The 26,219-nt window shown below is 44.7% G+C and overlaps 1 protein-coding gene across 4 annotated transcripts in view; it reads left to right on the forward strand.

Moving 5' to 3' along the window:
- The window catches only part of ECRG4 (ECRG4 augurin precursor), a 43,473-nt gene that overhangs the window by 299 nt on the left and 16,955 nt on the right, over positions 1–26,219 (forward strand). The window contains exons 2-3 of one of the 4 annotated variants that reach the window (XM_015433350.4): positions 562–679; positions 10,220–10,413. In XM_015433350.4, the coding sequence (XP_015288836.1) occupies positions 10,356–10,413 (58 nt within the window). In that variant the 5' untranslated portion in view covers positions 562–679; positions 10,220–10,355. Of the gene's footprint in view, positions 1–51; positions 680–7,576; positions 8,048–10,219; positions 10,414–26,219 lie in introns of those variants that run through there. The other 3 variants (XM_074011197.1, XM_074011196.1, XM_074011198.1) reach the window with 3 other exon arrangements.

A 26,219-nucleotide genomic window follows, 5' to 3' on the forward strand; every position in this document is an offset into this window, starting at 1 on the left:
TGGAAAACAGGAAGAACTTGCCTGAAATAGACTAGCTCGTGCCTTCAGGATGGGACTCCTGGAGAAGCCATCAGGCCTGTGAATCAGGCACAGTGCAGCAGAAGCACTACCTGGCATTGTGCTGTCCAGGCCTGGGGTGGCACTGTCCCTGTCCTGGCCCCTGTACTAAATAGTCAAGTATTAATGGGCCGGCCGAGCAACTAGCCAAGCGGAGGCCCCCGTGGCTTAGGGGCTCGTCTTTACTCAGAGAGATGAGTGTGGGATTGGTGGGGACCGTCCCTTACAGTCCCCTCTCATCTTCCCCTCCCACTCCGCCCCCAGCCAGCTGCTGTCAGCATCAGGGCATTGAAAACTTGCATCACACTGCAGGGAACTTTGTAGTCGTGAAACAGTTCATGAGAGATGGCGGGTGGACTTTTACCTTTGAATCTTTGTTCGTAAACAAATGGTGCTGTACCGAGTGGGAATTCCATACCATCTCCCAATGCATCCCATCATTAACAGGTTTTTGCCTCTTTACTTGCATGTTTCTTAACTGTGATTATTATTTTTTTGAGATAGGGTCTCACTCTGTCACCCAGGCTACAGTGCAATGGCATGATCTCGGGCTCACTGTAACCTCTGCCTCCTGGGCTCAAGCAATACTCCTGACTGAACCTCCAAGTAGCTCGGATGACAGGTATGTGCCAGCATGCCCCGTTAATTTTTGTACTTATTGTAGAGACAGGGTTTCACCATGTTGTCCAGGGTGGTCTGAAACTCCTGGGCTCAAGCAATCCACCCGCCTCAGTCTCCCAAAGTGCTGGGATTACAGGCGTGAGTCACAATGCTTGGCCTAATTATTTGAATGAAGTATTAAAAAAATATTTTTTGCTCTGACCAAAGCTGATCTTGTATTCTGCCCCATTCTCTGTTCACTTTATTATTTCCTTATAGGCGTTAAGCAACCGGACACTTCTGTTTACATACTAACAAAGCCCGTGGACTCAGGTACACTGAGGATTCAGTTGCTGCTGTATCCATTAGGACTTTTGGCCTTGAAAAAAATCTTTTAAAAAAAATTTAGACTTTTTTTTTTTTTTGAGACAGAGTTTCGCTGTTTAATGCAACCCTTGCTCCTTCACTTTCTGCCCCAGTTTCTATTGCTGCCATCATTTTGTTCATGAGTACCCAAGGTTTAGCTCCCACTTATAAGTGAGAACATGTGGTGTTTGATTTTCTGTTCCTTCATTAATTCGCTTAGAATAATGGCCGCCAGCTACATCCATGTCACTGCAAAGGACACATAAAATCTTATCTTTAAAAAAACAATGTCAGCCGGGCGCGGTGGCTCACACCTGTAATCCCAGCACTTTGGGAGGCGGAGGCGGGTGGATCACCTGAGGTCAGGAGTTCGAGGCCAGCCTGGCCAACATGGTGAAACCTCATCTCTACTAAAAATACAAAACATTAGCCAGGCATTGTGGCAGGCACCTGTAATCCCAGCTACTAAGGAGGCTGAGGCAGGAGAATTGCTAGAGCCCGGGAGGCAGGAGGCGGAGGTTATAGTGAGCCACTGCACTCCAGCCTGGGCGACTCCATCTCAAAGAAAAAACAAAACACAACAAAACAAAAAAAAATGTCAAATCCAGGGCCAGTGAAAATTTTTTTCCAAATTGGCCATGCTCCAAAGTGGATTTTCAAAAGTGGAATGAACGATAATGGGACACAAGTATACACCTATTAGAATGGCGAAAATTCCAGTAGCTGGCAATAGCAATTTCTGGTGAGGATATGGAGCAACAGAAGTCTCATTCACTGCTGGTGGGAAAGCAAAATGGTTCAGCCACTTTGGAAGACAGTCTGACAGTTTCTACAAAGCTAAGCATACTCTCACGATATAATGCAGCAATTGCACTCCAAAGTATTTACCCGACTGATTTGAAAACTTACGTCTGCACAACAGTTGGCACTCAAATGTTTACAGCAGCTTTATCCATGATTGCCAACATGGAAGCAACTGAGATGTCCTTTAACAGGTGGGTGAATAAACAATCTATGGTATATCCATACAGTGGAATACTATTTAACAATTAAAAAGGAATGGACCCTCAGTCCAAAAAACAATGTGGATGAATCTTGAACGCATATTGCTAAGTGAAAGGAGGCATCATGAAAAGACTGCATATTGTATGATTTCATTTTGTAATATTCTGGTAAGGGAAGAATTATAAAGATAGAAAACACATTCATGTTCATCAGGGGATTGGGGAAAGAGAGGGGAGGAATAGGGAAAGCATCCAGAATTGTTGTATGGCCATGAAATTATTTCATAAGACACTGTAGTTGTGGAGACATGACATTATGGATTTATCAATTAGGAGATTGGTAATCCCAGGATGGAATCCAGCCTGTGGCAAAAGAATCTAACTGTATTACAATGTGGCATAACCTCACTGAAGGTGGCAGGAGAAAAGGTGCAGACCTAAGTAACTTTGGAAATGAGTGGAGCCTGCAGGACTAAAGACAAAAGAAACAATACAGAAATACTATACTCCAGCTGATAAAGTTGTTCTTATGTGCTTTGGGTTAACAGTTTTGATACTTCTCTACATGTATACCTGGATTAAGAATATTAGTAAAAGATGATGGATGGTGGGAGGCAGGTTTCTCTCTATTGGAGTAAATGGTTACAGAAAGCCAAGGAAGTGCCTAGAATGAACCATGTGGTGCTCTGTGAGAGACAGTATGAGACATTAGTCTAGACTCATGTTTAGCTTAACATCAATACAGATGGATAATTATGGAAATAATTCTGGATATGTGTACATACATGGGTAGACACACCCTCATATATTTCCAAACTCTGTCTGCTGAGAGGGCCTAGACTCAATGAACCCTGGTAACAACAAGCACACTCACCACCCTGATTTTGGTTTCTAATGCCATTAAAGGAACCAGAGCTCCTTGGAGAAATGGCTGAGTTTAAGGATGTGATGGGAAATGCACCTGGAGATGAACCTGGAACCTCTTATAATCACAGAAGATAAGAAGGACCTCAGAAAACAAAAGCATGTGGCCAGGCGCGGTGGCTCAGGCCTGTAATCCCAGCACTTGGGAGGCCAATGCAGGTGGATCACTTGAGGTCGGGAGTTCAAGATCAGCCTGACCAACATGGTGAAACCCTGTCTCTATTAAAAATACAAAAAATTAGCCAGGTATGATGGCAAATGCCTGCAATCACAGCTACTTGGGAGACTGAGATGGGTGAATTGCTTGAACTCGGGAGGCAGAGGTTGTAGTGAGCTTAGATCGCGCCATTGCACTCCAGCCTGGGTGACAGAGCAAGACTCCATCTCAAAACAAACAAACAAAACAAATTAAAAATCACAAAAGCATGGGGTTACATAAAAAAAACACAGGAGACAACAGAAAGGGCTCCCAATGGCCAAATCCAGAACCATTTGAGCAACAAAGTAAATAATGTAATTTGGATTATAACCCAAAGTATAAAATAATAACTGTGTGTCTGTAGTTAGATAAATAAGTGATTGAATAGCTAAATACACAGGGTAGAACAGACAAATCTCGTATTCAGAATTTCAAATAATCTATGTAGATACTTGCTTCTCAAAGAGGTGGGACATAACTTCCCACAAGTAAGTGTAGGCTGTGCCTAGTGACTTCCTTCCAATGAGTAGGGTGTGGAAAATATCAGGGTTGGGACAGAGACTGCCTCAGCCAGGTCATGAAGGCCAACATCAACAGTGATAAGTCGTGCTGATGTATGGACCCTTGATGTGATGCAGTGAGAATGGCATGTTACTTCTGAGATCTTCCTCCCAAAATCCTAACCCCAGTCTAATCATAAGAAATGTGTCAGACAAAAGTAAATTGAAGGGCCTTCTGCAAAATACCTGACCTCTCCTTAAAACTGGAGAGGTCACCAAAGACAAGCAAAGTCTAAGAAACTGTCAGAGCCAACAGGAGCCAAAGGAGACACGACAACTTAATATAATATATCCTGGATGGGATCCTGGGACAGAAGACAGACATTACATGAAAACGAAGTGGGGGCCGGGCACAGTGGCTCACACCTATAATCCCAGCACTTTGGGAGGCTGAGGCGGGCAGATCACTTGAGGTCAGGAGTTCGAAACTAGCCTGGCCAACATGGTGAAACCCCATCTCTACTAAAAATACAAAAATTAGCTGAGTGTGATGTCAGGCATCAGTAATCCCAGCTACTCAGGAGACTGAGGCAGGAAAATTGCCTGAACCCAGGAGGCGAAGGTTGTAGTGAGCCGAGATCGCACCATTGCACTCCAGCCTGGGCAACAGAGCGAGACTCCATCTAAAAAACAAAATGAAACAAAACAAAAATGAAGGGAATCTGAGTAAAGCCTGGACTTGATTAATAATAAGTATGCGTCAGTGTTAGTTCATTAATTGTGACAAATGTGCCATAGGAATGTAAGATATTAACAATAGGGGAAACTGGGTGTGGGGCTATAAAAACTCTGTGTTTGCTTTGCAACTTCCTGTACATCTAAAACGATTTTAAAATATAAAGTTTACTTAAAGTGGAATGGATAAATACAGCTAACATTTATGCCAAGGTAAAGAAAAATTTTGTTCACCAGAAATTCTCTGAATTGTATCAAAAATCTAACAATGAATTTGGAAGATGTGCTTTGATGAGTGCTTCTGGAATCCAGGCTGAGCCTCCGTGCTCCCTACTGCAAAAGGTGATTCCTCATCCTCTAGATATGACATAAAAAGAGGGATATGTTTTGTACAAGGATAAGTTTTGCTCATGAGAGGAATGCAAATAAGAAGTGGGAGAGGGAAGGCCCAGGAAGTCAAGTGGAGAGTGGTAGGAAAATTGTGAAGGGGTGTGAGAAAGCTTCCTTCTTCAGCAACGCCTCCTTAATCATTCAAACTCTGGGTGGGTGTGAATTTTTAAAATTTTAATAGAAAACTGATGAAGAGGCTAAGTTTTACATTGGGGTAAAGAAAGAGGAATGTAAGATGTCAAAGCTTTTAAGCCATTTTATTTAATAAAGACCTACAAGGATTGACGTTTTTTTGGGAATTAACAGGAATCCTCAGTAGGGCAACTCAACACTAGTCCTGGGATGGAGGATTTCAAGGCAATGGGATCTACCTGTCAAGGGGCAGAGAGGACCACCAGGTGACGTCTGGAGAGATGCTGATTTAAATTGTTGACTCAAACTGAAAATTACCTTAATAACAAAAAGTTGAGTGCTATCTCAGACCATTGGAGGGTTAGTCACTAAATCAAGAGCATCATGCTGAATCACTGCTACTGCTTCTCTCCCTCTTCCCCCGCCCTCTGAAACTATGGCCAGACACTGGCAAAGTTGTGAGGGAGTCTAGGGTCATTTCTGGTTTTCTTTCCCCAGCCCACCTATTTTCAATGACCTTCTCCCTTCACTACCCTCTCAAACTCCATCTCTACAAGGTTTCTTGCATCTTTAAGTCATGAACACGATAATATCAACCGCTAAGTTCCAATGGCATTTGCCCTAAAAAAATCAGGGGAAAGAAGCAAATCAAGTAATTTCTAAGGCTTTTAGGCTCTGTGGTTTTAACTTGGTCTGGGAAAGGTATTCTGAGTAGGCTGTTGGTATTAAAATCATGCGTGATGTTCTCACTCATAAGTGGGAGTTGAACAATGAGAACACATGGACACAGGGAGGGGAACATCACACACTGGGGCCTGTTGGGGGTTGAGGGGCTAGAGGAGGGATAACATTAGGAGAAATACCTAATGTAGATAACGGGTTGATGGATGCAGCAAACCACCATGGCAGGTGTGTATACCTACGTAACGAACCTTCTTCTGCACAATGTATCCCAGAACTTAAAGCATAATAATAATAATAATAAAAACCATGCATGAATGCAACATTCCTCCAAGTGTGGCTCCTGGACCGAAAGCATCAACGTCACCCTGAAATGTGTTAGAAATGCCAAGTCTCAGGCCCTACCCCAGACCAACTACACGAGTGATTTGGGGGTGGGCCTCGGAATCTGTGTCTTAGACTCTCCAGGTGATTCTGATGTTGTCCTAAGTTTAAGAAACACTGATTTACTGAGTCCCAATCTTCCCCACAAGGCCAAAGCGTGGGGTGAGGGTTGTGCACTGTGAGTGGCTCTAAAAGCTGATTGCAGGTAAGAATCACCTGGGAACTTAAAAAAAAAAAAAAAAAAAAGCTTTCCTTGCCTGGGCCGCATCCCCAGAGGCTCTGATTTACGGCCTACTTTTCAAAGCCCACCCCCACAAGTGGTTAGAATCTGCAGCCAGTGCTGAGAACCCCTGCTCCAGGATCCAATCCCAGGCCTTATCTTTTCCTCTAAGGTCCTTTGCTCAAACTGAAGCTATGAAGGGCCAGCATCAGAATCCCCTGGAGGCCTTTTAAAACTACCTCAGAGTATCTGATCCAGGAGGTCTGGGGTGGAATCCAAAATTTGCATTTCTAACAAATTCCCAGGTGAGGCCGAGGCTGCTGGTCCAGTGATTCCACTTTGAGAAGCAGTGATGTAAGGTTCAGACCTGAGTGTCTGCCTGTCAGCCTCACTGCCATCCGGCCTGCCCCACATATACATAGAGGGACTTTGAATGAGCAGCAGTTGGATTTGCTTGAAAATATGAAAAAGCTGGAAGGGCCTCCGTGTACTTCCTCGTGAACACGGGAGCCTGTTCCCTTCCAATCTCCACATTGGCTCCTCCTCTCACCTGCATAGCAGGGTCAGCTAAATAATGGTTCCCAGAGGTGCGTGTTCTAATCCCTGGATCCTGTGATTGTGCCGTTAGATGGCAAAAGAGATGCAGCCGTGATTCAGGATCTTGAGATGGGGAGAGGAGCTTGGATTATTTGGGGTCCCCTAAATACAATTACTAGAGTCCTTATAACAGGGAGGCGGAGGGAGGTCCGACTCAGAAGGCGATGATATCACCACTGATGCAGGATGCTCCTCTGCTGGGTTAGAGGAGGGAGGCTGAGCCATGGGCCAAGAGGCCATGGAGCAGGCTCTCCCAGACAGCCTCCTGGGGGAGCACAGCTGCGCCCACACCTCGATTTCTGCTCGGAAAACTGACTTCGGACTCCTGACCTCCAGAACTGTGTAAGGAGATGTTTTATGCTACCAAGTTTGTGGTAATTTTTTAGCAGCCACAGGAAACTCTCTCTCTCTCGTTCTCTCTCTCTCATTCTCTCTCTCTCACTCTCTCTCTCTCACACACACACACACACACTCTTTCACACACACAGCAAAAGCAGCAAGAGGCCATGGGAGAAATCAGAAATCATATATGAGTTTGTCCAACACATTTTCCTATAACCCACTTTCTCTCCACAATCCTGTGAAATAAGCAAGGAAGTAGTGGTAGTAGTAGTGGTGTACCCATTTTACAGATGAAGAAGCAGTCTTTGCCACTGTCTGTTGCTAGTGGGTAGGGGATTTGGGACTCAAACCCGGAATCCGAGGCCCTGTCTCCTGTTTTCTCAAGCTCTGTCTCTCTGCTCTCTCAGCACATCCCCAGAGTCCATTTCCTTGCTGAAAACAACGCACTCTCTGCTGGACACCTGCAAGGAATTACTCCAGTGCCTCCCTCGCTAACCTCCGTCAGTTCATCACTCCGTCAGTTTGCAGGAATTGAATCGCTGCTGCTCAGAAATTGCCAGGACATCTGCTTACCATCACTGTCCCCAGGGAACCACGCTCTCTGACATTGCGGTCACCTCCACCTCTCTCCTTAGCCAGGGTTCTCGAATGCTTTTGGAGACATTTAGAAAAGGAGTTGGCACAGAAGCATCATGCTGGATGAAGACTGCTTTTCAGAAGACTTCGCCATTCAAGCCTGTTGAGCCTAAGGGTTTCAAACACGTCTCCCCACCCGCCAGTCACTGCTTGTCCTGATTCAAAGAGACTTGAATCTATCCAAGGAGTTGGATAGAGAGCAGCTTGTCATTGGTCAGACGTGGTCTTTTTTGCAGTCCAGGCACTGGGACAGAGGCCAGCAAGCAAACTGATCTCAAAGGTAAAATGGTAACATATGGGCTTCCTAGGGGGACGTGTGTCTCAAACACTGACAGAGTTGGCCACATTCTGCAAAGCAGAGGACAAAATCCATTTGCCACAACAGACTGTTAGAGGTGTTGGTTGAGTCACCTGGACTCACCCACCTTGCAGATGGGGGGCTTTTTACTTGATTGTGGGAACTTGGCCTGTTAAGAGTCTAACAAGATCTAGGTGATCAGAGAACTATCTTAAGAGCAAGAAAGCGCCAGGTGCAGTGGGTCACGCCTGTAATCCCAGCACTTTGGGAGGCTGAGGCAGGTGGATCATGAGGTTGGGAGTTTGAGACCAGCCTGGCCAATATGGTGAAACCCCATCTGTACTAAAACTACAAAAATTAACTGTGTGTGGTGGCACACACCTGTAGTCCCAGCTGCTCGGGAGGCTGAGGCAGGAGAATTGCTTGAACCCGGGAGGCAGAGGTTGCAGTGAACCGAGATCACGCCACTGCACTCCAGCCTGGGCAACAGAGCAAGACTCCATCAAAAAAAAGAAAGAAAAAGAGAGCAAGAAAGGCAAAAACAGCGTCTTGGGGTGGGAGCAAGGGCAAGACTGCTTCATGGCACATCTTGGAGAATGTTTGCTTGTGGATGGCCCTGCGCCCAGCTCTGGCTTCTTTCTGAGGAGCACCAAGGGGAACAGCATTAGAAATTGTCTATTAAAAGGGAAATAGAAAAGTTCTTGCAGTTAAAGTTCATATTTAGGCAGCATTTCTGTTTAATAACATGTAGTATTTTATAGGCTTTATGCTCTTCAATTGACATTTGAAACAGGTCTTAGAATGTCAAGGCTCCTGTACCTGGGGAAGAAAAGTGTGAGAGAGAAGGATGTGTGTCATATTCTAGTGCACTTTGAGACTGGATGAGCACACCTGTGGCGTGTGCACCAGGCTTGCTTTGATCGCAGAAAGCTCTGATCACAGGTCACCCTCACTAGCAGCAGACATAGATGTGAAATTGATGTCACTTCTGTCACTTTATGTCATCGCCCAGAAACTCCATGAGGAAGGCCAATTTCCCTCATTTTGTAGATGAGGAAACAGTTGTTTGTTTGTTTGTTTGTTTGTTTGAGACAGAGTCTCGCTCTGTCACCCAGGCTGGAGTGCCGTGGCACGATCTCGGCTCACTGCAACCTCCACCTCCTGGGTTCAAGCAAGTCTCCTGCCTCAGCCTCCCGTGTAGCTAGGACTACAGGCGCACACTGCCATGCCCGGCTAATTTTTTTGTATTTTTTTTTTAGTAGAGACGAGGTTTCACCATGTTGCCTAGTCTGGTCACGAACTCCTGAGCTCAGGCAATCCGCCTGCCTCGGCCTCCCAAAGTGTTGGGATTACAGGCGTAAGCCACGGCACCCGGCCAACAGTTTTTAAGAAACTTGCCCAAGGTCAGCTGCTAGAAAATGGCACGGCTGGGATTTGAACCCAATAGCCTTGGCCGGAGCTCCGATCTGCTCCAACGTACCGTGTCCATAACAAGCACAGGTTTCCCTCTCGCTCTCCTCTGATCTTTACTGTCTGCATTTGAGAGTCAGGTAGGAAATCTAGACTGTCTGCCCTCGGCCCCACCACTTACACTCCACTTTCTTTTCATCAGAGGGTATTTCACCCTGAGAAAAAAAGTGAAAGAAATGAGCCAAAGAAAAGTTGAAGAACTCACCCAAAGTCATCCAACTACACAAAATCCAATGGTTCGGCTCCAAAGCCCAGACTCTTAACTGTTGTGCTAAATTAGGGATAAAAATAGAGCCTACGATTTGGGTTATTTTTCACTTTTAATGAGGAAAGTGTGTTCCAAGTTTAATGCCTGCCACAAAATAGGTTCTCCATAAACACCACCTATTATTATTGCTACCACTAAATGTTAATTAACACAAGATAGCCGTGATGAACACTACTGGGTTTTTCCTCTCTTCTATTTCTGCTATAACATGTCACTTTTTATTGCTTTCTCTGTCTTCCTACATTTTCAGCTTTTACTTTATTTTACACACATTTCGAAGGCCTCATAGAGGAGACACATCTTGAGTTGTCTGTTGGGGGCCATGTTTGTACCTGGTAACCCAGTGTAGTGGGACTAGGGGTTGACCCATGACTCAGTCACGAATCAGGTTGAGCTAATCAGATTCTCTCTCTCAGGAGTTTGGAATCAAGAACATGAAATACTGAGAGAAGATGATTGCTTGACCCGAGGTCTCCTAGAATTGGGTAAATCAAAGCCACCTTGACACCAGAGCTACGGTGGAGTGGAGAAGCCACCACTTTGCCGGGAGAGATGCAGAAGAATGAAACAGATGTGGGCAGAGAAGACAGGCCACGTGATTTCATTCAAGGTAAGGGAGTAGCTTCAATCCTGAGTTCAGTTCCAGCCTAGGGCGGCCTATTTTTCATGTCCCTGAATTCTAAGAGCTTCTCTGGAGTAAACTTCAGCTAACTCCCATATCTCTTGAGCTAGTTTGAGTCTGAGTGCGTCTCTCTTCCTTGCAATAAACCTGACATTAGCTCTGCCTCTTCTGCAGAGTGAACTCCTGGAGCCCCATGAGGGCTCTTTGACAGTGACCCTCAAAGAAATATCTGTAGCCCCCCACAGAGATGCACAGACCCTTAGGGATCTGCAAAACTGAGCTATTCTTATGATAATACTAAGCATGATGTTACCAAATCATGAATGGGTAAAAGATCTATTCAAAGTGTGAGGTGGGTTTATGGATTTAATGTGACATATGAAAAGTTATTGATACAGTTTGAAATTTCTCATTCCAAGTAACATTTAAGAAATTACCACTTTTAAGCTTTGGTGTCGTATCAAAGAATATCCACAATTGTCTGGAAAGGAGTATCTAAAATACTCTTCCCTATACCAACTACATAGCTAGTACGGATGGATTTTTTCATGCACTTCAGCTAAAACAACAGATGGAATGTGGAAGGAGAGATGAGAATCTACTTGGCTTCTGTTGAACCAGATATTCAAGATATTTTATTGCTTTAAATGAATTCACAAATACTTTAATTAAATATCTCAGTTTTGGGCCAGGCATGGTGGCTCACGCCTGTAATGCCAGCACTTTGGGAGGCCAAGGCGGGCGGATCACATAAGGTCAGGAGTTTAAGACCAGCCTGGCCAACATGGTGAAACTCTGTCTCTACTAAAAATACAAAAACTAGCCGGGCATGATGGTGCATGGCTATAATCCCAGCTACTCAGGAGACTGAGGCATGAGAATTGCTTGAACCCGGGAGGCAGAGGTTGCAATGAGCCGAGATCATGCCACTGCACTCCAGCCTGGGTGACAGAGTAAGTCTCTGTCTCAAAAAAAAAAAAAAATCAGTTTTAATTTTGAATATGGTAAGTATAGATAAGTAAGAGGCTCTTTGGGCTTCTCGATAATTAAGAGCGTAAAGAGGTCCCAAAACCAAAAAGTTTGAGAATGACTACTCTAGTCCAACCACCCCCATGGCTCAGTAGAACCTTCTGCAGCATTCCTGAGAGCGGTCACTTAGTCTCAGCACAATCTTTTTCTGGAATAGGAAGTTTATTCTTTTTCCAGTGATCCCATTTTATACATTGACCTGAAGTCTGTGTCCTTGTAACCATCCCCTAGTAGTCCCACTTCTAGCCACAGAAGTTGAGCCTGACGGTGTCTTCCAGGCATCTTCACCTATTGGAAGGCAGCCATCTGGCCTCCGCTTTCTTAGAGAAAGCTGCCCAGCTGCTTCAGCCTCTCTCCTCTAACTCGGTTAGTGAATCCTTCATCATCCACTTGCCCATATTTGTACTCATTCCAGGTTTTCACTGTTTCAAGCGCCTTTCTTTCTTATTTCTTCCAAGGTTAAGGGTATTTTTTAGATAGCTGATGTTTTTATAAACCTGGCCTGAGAAGAGTTGAGAGCCCCTGCAGTCATGTTAACCAGATTCAGCTATGTGGTTCTGTATTTTGTTAGTTCTTGGTATACCTCCATGCGCTTTTGTGAGCACCCTCTCCGTTTACTGCAAGGATACACTTGTGGCCTCCTCCTTTGCCCTCCCTGATCTCTTGTCTTTACCCTCGCCTCTCCTGGGAAGGGGAAGACTTCTTCAGACCCACATGAGGCAGGCCTGTACTTTGCCAGTGAAGCCTGTAACGGGTGGGCGAACCCCACCCAGGTTTCAGGATTACCAGCCCACTCGTTTTCCCCAACCCCTCTTCTCCGACTTCACATTTATCTGTAACGAGGATGATATTTTGATCTCCGTATGTCTGTCTCCTGTGTCTGTCTCTCGTGTCATCTCGTACCCAGACAAGGAAAGGGATGTTACTTAATGGTTTCTCTGAAATTCTGATTTTTTTTTCTTGAATTATAGGCTTAAAAAGCTAATCTAATGTGGCCGGGTGTGGTGGCTCATGCCTGTAATCCCAGCATTTTGGGAGCCTGAGGCGGGCAGATCATGAGGTCAGGAGTTTGAGACCAGCCTGGCCAATATAGTGAAACCCCGTCTCTACTAAAAATACAAAAATTAGCAGGGCATGGTGGCATGCACCTGCAGTCCCAGCTACTTGGGAGGCTGAGGCAGGAGAATCATTTGAACCCGGGAGGTGGAGCTTGCGGTGGGTGGAGATTGTGCCACTGCACACCAGCCCAGGCAACAGTGTGAGACTTTATCTCAAAAAAAAAAAAACCACTAATCTAATCTTTGAATTAGCAAACTTTAAATGAGCATAAACTCACAAAGACACATCCTCTGACATTAGCCTTGACCACTGATAGACTCCTTGGGACAGATGTTAGGGAATTATTCTCATATGGACATGAGAGCACTTTAAAAAGAAGATACGTTTGGTAAGAGGAGAAACATGAACTGTCCTAGAAGTAGGGGAGAGGGAGCTGGGGAGGCGGAGGACAAAGGCTGTCCCTGCCCATTGAGAACAAGGCCTGTGACACATGTCCACACACAGACAGCCATCTGGAGGCAGCTGAAATAGAAGCACTCTGTTACTTGACATTCAGTCCTGCCTTCTTTCCGCTGAGAGACTGCCTTTCTACCTTCTAAAACCTCCATCCCTGATGTGCTGCAACGGTGACTTTATGCATTCTTTTTGTTGTTGTTGTTGTTGTTTTTTAACTTTTATGATTGCTGAGATTGTAGCAGCCACTGAATCTCCTATGCTAAGGCCAAGCCATCTAAGCTTGATCCAAGATACTGACCTGAAAACAGCCTGGCCCTTGGATACAGAGATAGCGGGCAGATTTGTGGATATCAGGCACTTTAAAAAGCGTGAATGGCCGGGCGCGGTGGCTCACGCCTGTAATCCCAGCACTTTGGGAGGCCGAGGTGGGCGGGATCACAAGGTCAGGAGATCGAGACCACAGTGAAACCCCGTCTCTACTAAAAATACAAAAAATTAGCCAGGTGCGGTGGCGGGCGCCTGTAGTCCCAGCTACTCAGGAGGCTGAGGCAGGAGAATGGCGTGAACCCGGGAGGGGGAGCTTGCAGTGAGCCGAGATGGCGCCACTGCACTCCAGCCTGGGCGACAGAGCGAGACTCTGTCTCAAAAAAAAAAAAAAAAAAAAAGGCATGAATATGCAAAATCACAGGTTGTCATGCAAGATTGAAAAGGAAGAGTGAAAAGATAGGGCTGTCAGGACAAACCCTATGGTACAAAAATCAAGTGAGGTGGAAACGAGGAGATGAAAGTCAATTGTGGTAACAATAATCACAAATAAATAGGAAGGGAGAATATAAAGAGAATCCAGCCTGTACTGTGAAATCTCTTATTCCCATTTATCATCTGAGGAGATTCCAAGGGCACCCATTTAATGACTTTTTGCAATTTGTGCTCTATCTTGATTTTAACTGATCTCCTAGAAACCCTGGGTAGACTCACATATCATTTGCTGTCAAATGAGTCTTCAAGAACAAATGCAGCTCCAGCCAGTGTTCTGTACAATCTACTAAAGATAGGTGTATGACTATCTGAGAGGCACACGTTGGCTCTCCAGCAGTCTTGGGCATTCTCCGTACAAAAACTGCAAAAATGATTTAGCGCAGTGTTAGCAGCAGCCTGACATTTTCCTCACCCGCGATTGCAATGTGACCTTTTGGGAGGCTGCATTTGCCTGAGGGAGGGAAGTCTCCTGGGACTTCACAGAGATTGCAATAGATTGATTATCATTGGGGGCAGTGATGTTTGCCTCATAATAACTTACTAGTCTCCCGCCATCTCCACTGTACTTCCCTGGTACAATTTCCTTCCAGGCTTCAGAAAGGTATTAAAAAGGTTTAATGTAATTCAGAGTAGGTTCAAAAGTATTTTAAAGTTCAAACGGAACTATTTGAAAGCAAAATTCCTTATGCAACAGTGGAAAAACGCAGGCTTGGTGTTGGAAGGCCTGGCGGTCATTTTTATGTGTCCCCTACTGTGGGGCTCTGGGCCTCAGGCCCTTCTTGGGTCAAACAGAAATAATGGCGCCTGCTTCACATAATGGCTGTAGAAAGTAAACTAGAGAATACGGTTTTGCATGCCTGGGACAGGGTGGGCACTTAGAAGACCCTCAGTTCTTTTCGTTCCCCCTCTCTCGTGCCTTCTCCCTCCCTCTGTCTCACTGATGATTCAATGAATTATGCAGCCAGATTAAGTTGACCCTTCATTTAATCAAACAAATGGTTGGTGTCTCTGCTTTACATAAAGTGTCATAATAGCAATAACTAATGTTTATATCCTGCCATGTACTTTAGGATATGCCTTCAAACACATGATCTACGATTGGGTATTTCACCTACACTAAACAAGGTAAAGCTTAGTGTCATTGCACATCACACCCCCTCTTGGGAACTCAGATATGTGTAATGAAGCCATCCCTAATCTTGCGAGCTCATCTTGTCCATGCGACTTAGCGGGCGTGAATGCCAAATATGCCAATAAATGAGGAGTGTGGCTTACCTGGGAGCCAGCCCATTTGGCAATGCAGTGTCTTGTTGGCACAGTGTTGAATTACAATTGCTGGTTCTGGCCGGAGGACAGTGTGGTAGGAATCTGTCTCTGGGGTCCTCACTCTACTCCTTCATGGATCTGTCCATTTTAGTAATTAAGGTGTTCATGGTTTTTCCTCTCAGGAAAAGAAAGAGGGATAGGCACTTTCATATTGAAGAGTTAGTAAGTTAATGATTCATCCTTACCGGAACTAGAACCAAGCCCTCTTCATCTTCATCCCATTTCTAGGTTTCTGTAAATGTCAGTGGTTTTCTAAGTTCTCTTCTAGACGGAAGACTTGCCACCATCTCCCAGGGTGAACATCTTCATACCATCTCCCGGGGTGAACATCTCCACATCTGGAGTCAGAGATCTCCTCAGATCACCTCTGGCCAACTTTTTCTCCGGAGCTCCAGGCCCTCCAGTAGATATCCAACTGCCCATTGGCGGCTCCTCTTGGGGGTCACTAGCCATGCAAATTCAATGAGCCATCACATCTAGCTCCACTCCTGTCACCTCCTGCTGTGTGAATGTGGCACCATCCACCCAGATGCTAAACCGGAAACCTAGAGACCATCTCACTCTGCTCTCTGTCTTATTTTCTACAACCGGTCACCAAGTCTTGTCCATTCTACCTCCTGTCTTTTGAGCTCTATTCACATCTCTCCATCCCTGCTACCACTACTCCCAGTTAGTCTGGGAGTGACTCCCAGTTAGTCTCATTGCTTCCTGTCCAGACAATTAAAAACATAGTAGGAGCCGAGCATGGTGGCTCACTCCTATAATCTCAGCATTTTGGCAGGCTGACGCTGGTGGATCACTTGAGCTCCGGAGTTCGAGACCAGCCTGAACGAAATGGTAAAACCCCGTCTCTACAAAAAGTACAAAAATTAGCCAGTTGTAGTGGTGCACACCTCTAGTCCCAGTTACTGGGGGTTGAGGTGGGAGCATTGCTTGAGCCCAGGGTGTCATGGCTGTAGTGAGAGCTATGATTGCACCACTGCACTCCAGCCTCAGGGACAGAGCGAGACCCTGTCTCAAGTAATAATAATAGTAGTAATAATGATAATAACCATAGTGATCCTCTCCCCCCATACCTTTTATCTCTTTAACTCTTTGCACTGCATTTTGGGAGTATTCCTTAGCCTGACCCTCTAACACATGAATTTACTACTCAGCAGTTTATTTCCAATATATCTAATTAGTTCTTGTCTGAACCCTTCCTTTATTACTCTGAGGATATAAATTGTATTTATTTTAAAGCACTGTTCTATTTGTTCTATTAACTCAGTTTCCCTAGGTGTAAGATTTTCTGTTAAGTTTGTTGTCTCTCATGGTGTGATGGTCCCTTTCAAGTTGTTTATGATTCTTGGTTGTAGGCTCAACTTGACCCTTGGAAGTCCCTGCTAGATTGGTCACCCCCTCTGTGCCCAGTGGGGAGGGGAGGCAGAGGAATCCGCTGGGGTTTATGGTACACACTGTTTTCAGGAAGAGCAGAAGAAAGCCAGGCCAGGTCACTGGGCTAGGGTGACCCGTTCCTTGCAGTCTCTGTCAGACTCTGGGTGTGGCTCCATCTCTCTGACCCAGGCACTGCTGGATGTGGTAACAAACACTCTTTGCCAAAACCTAGCTCATGTCAGGGTGTGTGATGCTGGAGTGGACCACCTTGGCAGTTCTGGCTACGAACCCCAAAGATTCTCCTGGGGCCTCCTCCTGGCTTCCACCCGTCTAGACCATTGGTGTGGCTTCCGCCTTCTATGTTTGTGTTTTTCTGTGGCAGTCAACGCTGCCATTAATCCAATATCCTTTGCTCCTAATCTTGGAGCCTTTTTTGGTATCTTAATATCTTCTAAGGAATAGACAGTTTTTTTTAAATGGAATTCAGTGTGTCATTATTTTTTCTTTATGGTTAATGTTTTTTGTCACCTAAGAAATCTTTTCCCTGCCCAAAAGTCCTGAAGATTTTCTCCTACTGTTTTTTCTAAAAAATTTAATTTTTTTCTTTTTAAAGACTCTTATCGAATTCGAGATAACTTATGTGCTGATTGTTTTCCCATCTGAATAACTAGTTTTTGTAAAGCCATTTGTTGAAAAAATGATTCTTTCCTCTGGCAAATTATCTTTTCTTTGTTGAAAATCTACATCTATATGTTGGTTTATTTCTGGAACACTCATTCTGTTCCATTGATCTACATGTCTGCTCTTACAGCAGTACCATGCTGTCTTGCTTACACAGCTTTGTAATGCATCCTGAACTCAGCTAGGAGTTTCAACTTCCTTCTTTTTTTTTTTTTTGACAGAGTCTCACTCTGTTGCCCAGGCTGGAGTTCAGTGGCACTGTCTCATCTCACTGCAACCTCCAGCTCCCAGGATCTAGTGATTCTTGGGCCTCACCCTCCTGAGTAGCTGGAACTACAGGCACGTGCCACCACACCTGGCTAATTTTTGTATTTTTAGTAGAGACAGGGTTTCACCATGTTGGCCAGGCGGGTCTCAAACTCCTGACTTCAGGTGATCCATCCCCCTCGGCCTCCCAAATTGCTGGAATTACAGGCACTAGCCACCACACCTGGCCCACCTTCTTTTTAATTTTTTTTTTTTTGATTATTCTGGATTAGTTGCATTACATTATCAGGTTTAGAATTATGCTGTCAATCTTTACATAAAAGCCTTATAGAGTTTTGATTGGGATGGTGTTGACTCTATTCACCACTTCATAAGGAGTATGAGAATTTTTCCACAATACACTTTCATTTCCCCTCCCACTGCACTATGGTTGTCAGACATTTTATTTCTACATATAAGCCCCATGATATTGTTATTTTCATGTTAAACCGAACATTTTCTTGTGAGAAAGTGTTTTAAAGAGAGAAAATAAAGTCTTTAATCACATATCTACCATTTCTGATGCTTTCCATTCCTTTTTCATGATCTGAGTTTCCCTCTACAATCATTTTTTTAATAAGCCAGAAGAACTTCTTTTAATATTTCTTGTAGTATTCTTACTTGCTGGGAAAGAATTATGTCAGTTTTTGTTTGTGTGTGTTGTTGAGTGTCTGGGTTGTATCGTCTTCCTTTGAGAAGCATTGAGTTCTGCTTTGGCAACCAGTTAAGTTACTTGCAGATCGGTTTGATAAAAGAATCCTCAAAACAAAGTCTTGTTTTTAAGGATTGTTATTGTGGGTCCAGAGTGGCCTTTATGCCAGTTTAGTTGAGTTCTACCAACTGCCCTGACCAATCTGGGTCACTGTTGCGTGTTCCAAATATTCAGTGATCTCTCTCCATTTTGGCTGATCAGGGCAGATGTCTCTAAGCCTTGTGCAAGGTTGGGGTGTTCTTCAGCTTATATCTCCCTTATATCACACAGCCCCGTGGAGGCTCGCCTTCCATGCACATTCTTAGTATTCAGCAACAGACTCAAGGGGACCCCTATGCAACATTCCTGAGCTCTTTCATTCTGTAGCTCCCTCTTCTTCCGGTCCTTGGTTCTGAAAATCCTGACTACTTCATCCTCACCCAACTCCAAGCTCCGCCTCCTCATGTCAGTCAGATTGCTGCCCTCTTTTTGGGTTCCCCTCCCTGGTCCACAGTCTGACAAATGCCTCCAAACAGCAAGTGAGAGGGATGTGGGGCTCCCTCGTTTATTTCCTTTCTGTCAGGGAGCAGTCGCACGCTGGTCATTGTCCAATGTCCGGAAACAATTGTCTCCCATGTTATGTCCAGTTTTCTACTTCTTTATGACAGAAGAGCTTGTCTGATAGCAGTTACTTCGTCATGCCTGGAAGCAGAGGTACCTGTAAAATCTCACCTAAGCCTGTAATCCCAGCACTTTGGGAGGCCGAGTGGGGTGGATCATGAAGTCAGGAGTTCAAGACCAGCCTGAACAATGTGGTGAAACCTCTACTAAAAAAAAAAAAAATTAGCCAGGCGTGGTGGTGCATGACTGTAATCCCAGCTACTCAGGAGGCTGAGGCAGGAAAATGGCTTGAACCCGAGAGGCGGAGGTTGCAGTGAGCCGAGATTGTGCCACTGAACTCCAGCCTGGGCGACAGAGCAAGACTCCATCTCAAAAAAAAATCTCTCTCTCTCTCTCTCTCTCTCTCTCTCTCTCTCTCACCTAAGTGCCATATATATATATATCTCACCTAAGTGCCATATATATATCTCTGTCACATAAGTGCCAGATAGATAGATAGATAGATAGATAGATAGATAGATAGATAGATCTCACATAAGTGCCATAGCTTGAGCCAGTGTCTACAGCTCCATGGTCTGATTCCTAAGGACAGAGAAATGGTTGACATCCTACCCCATGCAAAGCACAATGCCAGTCTCCATGGGGCATTAAATATTGTTAATTAGTTGTGATGTATAAACACATAAATGTGCAAAATAATGTCTTTGTTAGAATTTTGTTAAAATCTTTAACACACTATGGGATGAGCATCTCTACAATATAGTTAGAGCTACTTCCCAACACTATAGTTTTAATTTCCATCACATAAGGTTTTCTCATTAAGGTTTTGTTGCTGTTGTTCTGTGTGTTTTTGTGTGTGTGTGTGTGTGTGTATGTGCTTATAATGGAATTTTGATTGTATACCAGTGCAGTATACTTTCTACACAAAATCTGCACAATAATGGGTTGGGTGCGGTGGCTCATGCCTATAATACCAGCACTTTGGGAGGCAGAGGCAGGCAGATCACTTGAGGTCAGGAGTTTGAGACCAGCCTGGCCAACATGACGAAACCCCGTCTCTACTAAAAATACAAAAATTAGCCAGGTATGGCAGCGCACGCCTGTAGTCTCAGCTACTCTGGAGGCGGAGGCAGGAAAATTGCCTGAACCCAGGAGGCGAAGGTTGCAGCATACCATTGCACTACAGCCTGGGTGACAGAGCAAGACTATGTCTCAAAGAAAGAAAGAAAAAAAAAAGGAGGGAGGGAAGGAAGGAAGGAAGGAAGGAGGGAGGGAGGGAGGGAGAGGGAGGGAGGGGGTGGGGGGAGAGAGAGAGAGAAAGAAAGAAAGAGAGAGAAAGAAAAGGAAAGGAAAGAAAGGAAGAAAGAAAGAAAGAAAGAAAGAAAAGAAGGAAAGAAAAGAAGGAAAGAAAGAAAGAAAGAAAAAGAGAGAGAAAAGAAAAGAAAAGAAATAAATCCACACAATAACAAGATTCTGGCTGAAGTTGGTCACCCTGCCCTCACCATGCTGGGACCTGTTCTCATGGAGGGGATGTCAGCGTGTTTGCCATCCAGTTCTGGTTCATTTCATAACTGAGGCTTGGATGACCTGCCTCTTGTCACCTCATGCTTATTTACTGTTTAAATTTCTGTCCCACATTTTCCTTCCATTGGGTTTCTGCTTTGGTTTTTTGTTTGGGGGTTTTTTTTTGCTTGTTTGGCTGGTTGGATTTTTTGGTTTTGCCTTTAGGCTCCCAGTACAACCTCATTCCATTCCAATTTCTCTAGTTTAAAGCTGATGAGGGTCGGGGTTGGCTGTATTTTCTTACTTGTTTTTCAAAACTAACTAATTAGTTTATTTTAGAGGGAGGGTCTCACTCTGTTGTTCAGGCTGGAGGGCAGTGGTGTAATCATAGCTCAGTGTAGCCTCAGCCTCTTGAGTAGATGGGGCTACAGGCATGCACAACCATGTCCAGCTAATTAAAAAATTTTTTTTTGTAGAGACTGAGTCTTGCTATGTTGCTCAGGCTGGTCTCCATGTCCTGGCCTCAAGTGATTCTCCTGCCTTGGCCTCCTAAGGTGCTGGGATTGCAGGTGTGAGGCACCGCACCTGTCCTGGTGTGTATTTATTCATTGATCTTCATCCGCATCTTCTTGTGCTTCAGCTGCATCTCAGCAGGGCTGGTCCCGGAGAGGAGAAGAGCAGGTGGCGCCCTGCCCCACACTCATCTCAGCTTTCTTCTTCTGACAATCTTCTTTGTTCCTCACTTCCCTGTTATCAGAATCCAGCTCTCCAGTTCCACACAGAGGGTTAGACTTCCCAACACAGCTTGTAACTGAGCCTGGCAATGTCCTTTCTTTCCAACCTTTCTCATCTCCTCCTCAGCAAAGCTGAGCCATTCTCTATGCCAGTTACTCCCAGCTGCAGTCTCACCCTCAGAAAACCGGACTGATCTTAAGGATAATGACTGATAGTGGCCCCCAGCACACCTAGTTCCTCAGGGGAGGAGAAACCCAATGAAAGGGCTTCCTGTTGGCATTTCAGGCACAGGAATGAAGAAGCTAAGGGAGTCATTCTGGGGACTGCCCTTCATGGAAGCTTCTCTGTTCCCATCTCCATCTCTGCCCCTTTCAGCATAGTACCAAATTCAGAGAACCACTGAGCCCACTGAGTTTACCAAAAGACACTCTCTATGAATGAAAGTGGCAACTCTAATAGTACATCTGAAGGCTCAAAATCATAGTCTTGGAAACTCTATAGATTTTGCCATTCTTGTTTGATATGAAAGTTGATTATATTGATGAACAAGCTTTAAATTCACCCTTTTCTAGACACACGGAGCTGGAGTGAGGGACTTGTCTGTACAGCGTAGCCTGGATAACTTTAATAATTGATGTTTAAATAATCTCTCAACTATTTGCATGTCTGATGTCTGGGGAAATTGAAAGGCCTTGTTTTGTTGGCAGTGATAATCACTGGATATGCAGCAACACGATATGAATGACTAAAGTCTACTCTGGGCTCTGCATTTTTGCCATCATCAGGAATTTTGATGAAAAACGAAAGCCGATCTGGAAAAACAATTTGTGCCAAAGCTTTATATAAATGATTGATTTCACTCAAATTCATAGTCAGTGGTATTTAATCAGTCCTTTTCATCGAGATGTTTGACAATTAATCTTGGGCCAACTAAACATTCAATTGATTCAGATGTTAGGCTTTCATGAAACTGAAGCCGATTCTTTTAAACTGAGCAAATTCTAGCCAATGTCTTCCTCTCTAAAATTCTCCCAAAGATATTTATTTTAAGGTTCTCTCAATAGTGGGGCAGGATTGACTAATTGAGGTACTTGGGCTTGTAAAGAAGCATTTATCCTCTGGAATTTTCTTCTATTCTCATAGAGTATCTAAATGCCTTACAGCTCTTTTTCATGCTATGTAAAATATAACTTACTCCATATAAAAAGCAACAATATAAGGAATCAAAATGCTTGGTATAATCAACAGGAGCTGCTTCGATGTAAACTCTTAAAGGAGACAGGACTTCTCTTTGCAACCAAGTCTGATCTTGAGTTGGACAATGCAGGTCTGGGTGTGGTGAGGGGTGGGAGGACAGTTGGTGGAAAGAGAGCCCCTTAATGTGGACAAAATGCCTTAATGTTGAGATTATCCAGTGGCCCCGGCCATTTAACGAGGAGGCTTGTTGCTTCTTATTAATGGAAATGAATGCTCTTACTTCTCCCAGTCAGGTTCCAGCATTGCTGTCTATATGCTATTCGAAGTATCTGAACCCTCCCAGATGCCAGTCTCTGTGGGTGTAAGACAGGAAATTCAAAGTGGGTTTGGCCCAAGTACAAAGATATGAACTGTAACAGAGAAAGCTCTGTGGGATGGCCCCTATTATCTTTATACTGTTTCGAGCTAGGTGTTGAATGATGAGTAGCCTGGCTCTGTGGAAATTTTGGAGCATCAGGCCACTTTGTGTCTTAAGTGACAAAGTCCTAATTTAAGGACTAAAATTGAACTAATTTGAGCAACTGATTTAAGCAAGCAACTAATTTAATTCATTGGGAAGATCATGGGATATCTCACACAGGATCAAGAAAGTCACGATCAGGGCCCAACCAGGTCCCTAGGATGCCCATTCTCAACTTTCCACTTCCTCCATGATGTCATCCTTCTCTCTTCCTGCAGACTGTGTTCTCCACAAGTTTCCACCAACAGGCCCTGGACTTTCCTTGCACAGCTTCAGCTACATTGAGCAACGCTGTCACTAGCATGGGTCTGAGTGTCCCCAGGAAGGGACTTGGATTAGCTGTGCACTCCTGGCTGGCTCCATGGAGGCTGAAGAGCAGGTTACCCAGGAGGGGAAGCACAGATTGGAAGAGAAGGGAGTCCCTGGTGGAAGCAGATAGGAAGGAGAGCACCAGTGGGCATGTGCAAGGCAGAAAAAACCCTGCAATGTACACGGCAAGATAGGCACTTAACTCACTCTGGGCCGATAATCCAATTGTGGTTGACCACAGGTTTTCTATGGTCTTTTAACCAATATCATTCTGACATGGTTGTCATTTAATGGTTTAAAACCAAAAAACAGCAAGCAATGTCCTAACCTACCTGTAGCTTTCCATTATACAACCATGGAAAGAGAGACAGAATTTGGTGGGTTTGGTTATATGGTTGTACATCATAGTCTACCCTCCCAAGCACAGCACCCAGCACAGCTTGTCTTCTGGAAGAGGCAAAGATGGCTGGAGCAGAGGGTAAGAGCCCGGGACTGAAAGTCAGAAAACCTAGGCACTGGTACAGACTACTGACTGGTAATAGCATCCCCTGGCCCTCAGGTTCCTCATCTGTAAACGGAGCCTCTATTCCTGCCCACTCTGCAGGACCCAGGGAGGTCAATTCTGGAAATCATAAAGTACCATTTATACCAGAGGCTTTACCTAAGCAGGGGCAGCCATAGTACCTCATGGGTGCCTAGACAATTGTTGGATAAAATGCTTAATATAGATAAGGTTGCCTTTGCTGCTTTCTCCTTTCCGCAATGACTGGTGGCTGTGTTACTGTCACTACCTTATCAAACTTTCATTTAAACAAAGTGTCTTGGTGATGTAATGCCTTAACAGAAGGACCGAATCTCTAATGCTGATGTGCACTTGCCGGGAGCTGGGTTCAACTGCATGTTCACCGGAACCACAGGATCATTACATATTCACGCTTGCATATAAAGTTGCATTTACATTGGCAGACTTAAAATCCTGTGCACAATAGACATAAATATGTAAATAAGCAACGTAAACAAAGCTAAATATGTTACAAAACAACACACAAAAAGAACATTTTTTATTTATTTATTTATTTATTTATTTTATTTTATTTTTTATTTTTTTTTTTTTGAGACGGAGTCTCGCTCTGTCGCCCAGGCTGGAGTCCAGTGGCCTGATCTCAGCTCACTGCAAGCTCCGCCTCCCGGGTTCACGCCATTCTCCTGCCTCAGCCTCCTGAGTAGCTGGGACCACAGGCGCCCGCCAGCTCGCCCGGCTAGTTTTTTGTATTTTTTAGTAGAGACGGGGTTTCACTGTGTTAGCCAGGATGGTCTCGATCTCCTGACCTTGTGATCCACCCGTCTCGGCCTCCCAAAGTGCTGGGATTACAGGCTTGAGCCACCGCGCCCGGCCCAAGAACATTTTTTAAAAGAATGAAAAACAAAAGCTGTCTAGGGGGTAGCTCTGTGGCTTGTTGTGGGTGTAGTCTACACTTAGTTGGAGAACTGGCTCTAATGACTTGGCCCTGCACAGAGCTGAGAAGGGCCCCAGCAATGATTCTCCAAGACCGTCAGGAGCAGTGTGTCTATGAGAACCCTTTCCCACTACTTGGGGGATTGAAGATACCTGTCAAAGCTGAAGGGACTGGTTTGGTCATTTGACAGGCAAGAAATTACTTAGCTGACCCCTGTGGGGTCTTTTTTTCTCTGCCTGCTGCCCTGGTGCCAGGTTGCAGGCTGATCTTGCCCGGTTCCTGGCTAATCAGACTGCAGGCTGGTGAATCATGGGACCCATCTTTGACAGCAGGCATCTGGCTTTTGGTCTTGGGTGTCCAAAGGCTGATGCCCACCACCCATGGAGCTATAAGCTCCTGTCGTGAACCTATGATTTGTGTCCAGTTGGTTGAGTGCTGCTCTGAGTTTTAGATGAAGGAGTCCACCTTGGGCCTCTACCCCACAAGGCAAAGGAAATCAGGAAATGTATGTGGGAAGTGTCTTAATGAGGCAATCTGTGCCACTCTTCAGTCATGCCTGGCTGGATAATGTCTTCCTAGTCTCATCAGATTTTCAGTACCTTTTTAGTTAAAATGCTGAAACTTAAAGTTTGAAAGAGACTAGAAACTGGCCTCATTCAATGTGTTAATCTGTTTGAATAGTGTCATCTCATTTGACCAGAGGACCCTTACAGATGCGGTGGCCATTTATCTCACAACTTCTTTGGCTCTGTCCAGGTCCCCTGGCTGGTAATTTATGTTCATACTCACTCATGGGCCACCCCTCCCCATGAGGTCCTGGGCACAGTCACTCAGGGGCCATGTCTACCCATGGGGTCCTGGGCACCTCTTTGCCAATCCCTCTCACAGAACCCTTCTGTGAACTACAGCCTTACATAATAAGAACTTTGTGCTTCTCAATATTTTTTTTGTAGACTGAAAGGAAACTTTCCCCCTTTCCCTGACTTTGGCTTCAGTTAGTTATTTCAAATGGCAAATGGCACAAGTTATTAAAATTCCAACATGGAAAGTTGCTTAATAAACAGGAAAGGAGGGTTGAGGACCCACCACTGAGCATGAATGCTAACCCTGTGGTTGCTGGCCCGTTGTTTAGGCAGGTTTCGGGCTGGCCTTGGGCAGGCTCTCTCTCTGTAGTGAACCTTCCTTGTCACTGTTCCTGGCTGCTACTGTGAGCTGTTGTTATATGTACCACATACTTTCCTAATATCAAACTTAAGAAAACAAAAGCAGGGTCATATGAAACAACCTCATTTATATATGATCTGTGTAATCATAGATCCACTTTTAGATGACATTTATTCCCTCATCAGCTAAATACAGGGTGTTTGGTTCTATGAGGTAATTCAAAAAGAGAACAAACAAATTGAGGAGCCAAAACATTAAAATCCAAGGGAGAAAAGAGAAATACGACACCCAAATACATCTAAGGTAGAATAGGAGAACATTCAGGGGAGCAGAAGGTTTTTGGGCCAGGACCACACTTTCTTTTGAAAAAGAAAGAAAGAAAATGTGGTCCTGGCTAGAATAGAGAAGCAGGGAAAGCCCCTGAAGGAGGTAGAATCAGAGCTTGGCCTTGAAAGGTGGGTAAATGTGGCAGATGAAGGATGTGCACAAATCCTTTGACATCCTCCTCTTAAGAAATAGAATCTATACCCCTCCTCCTGAATGCCTGTAGGTTTTGTGAACTGCTTTGACCAATAGAACACAATGGCATTGATTTGTGTCAATC

Source organism: Macaca fascicularis, chromosome 13 (assembly GCF_037993035.2).
Source record: "Macaca fascicularis isolate 582-1 chromosome 13, T2T-MFA8v1.1".
In the NCBI taxonomy this organism is placed as follows: Eukaryota; Metazoa; Chordata; class Mammalia; order Primates; family Cercopithecidae; genus Macaca; species Macaca fascicularis.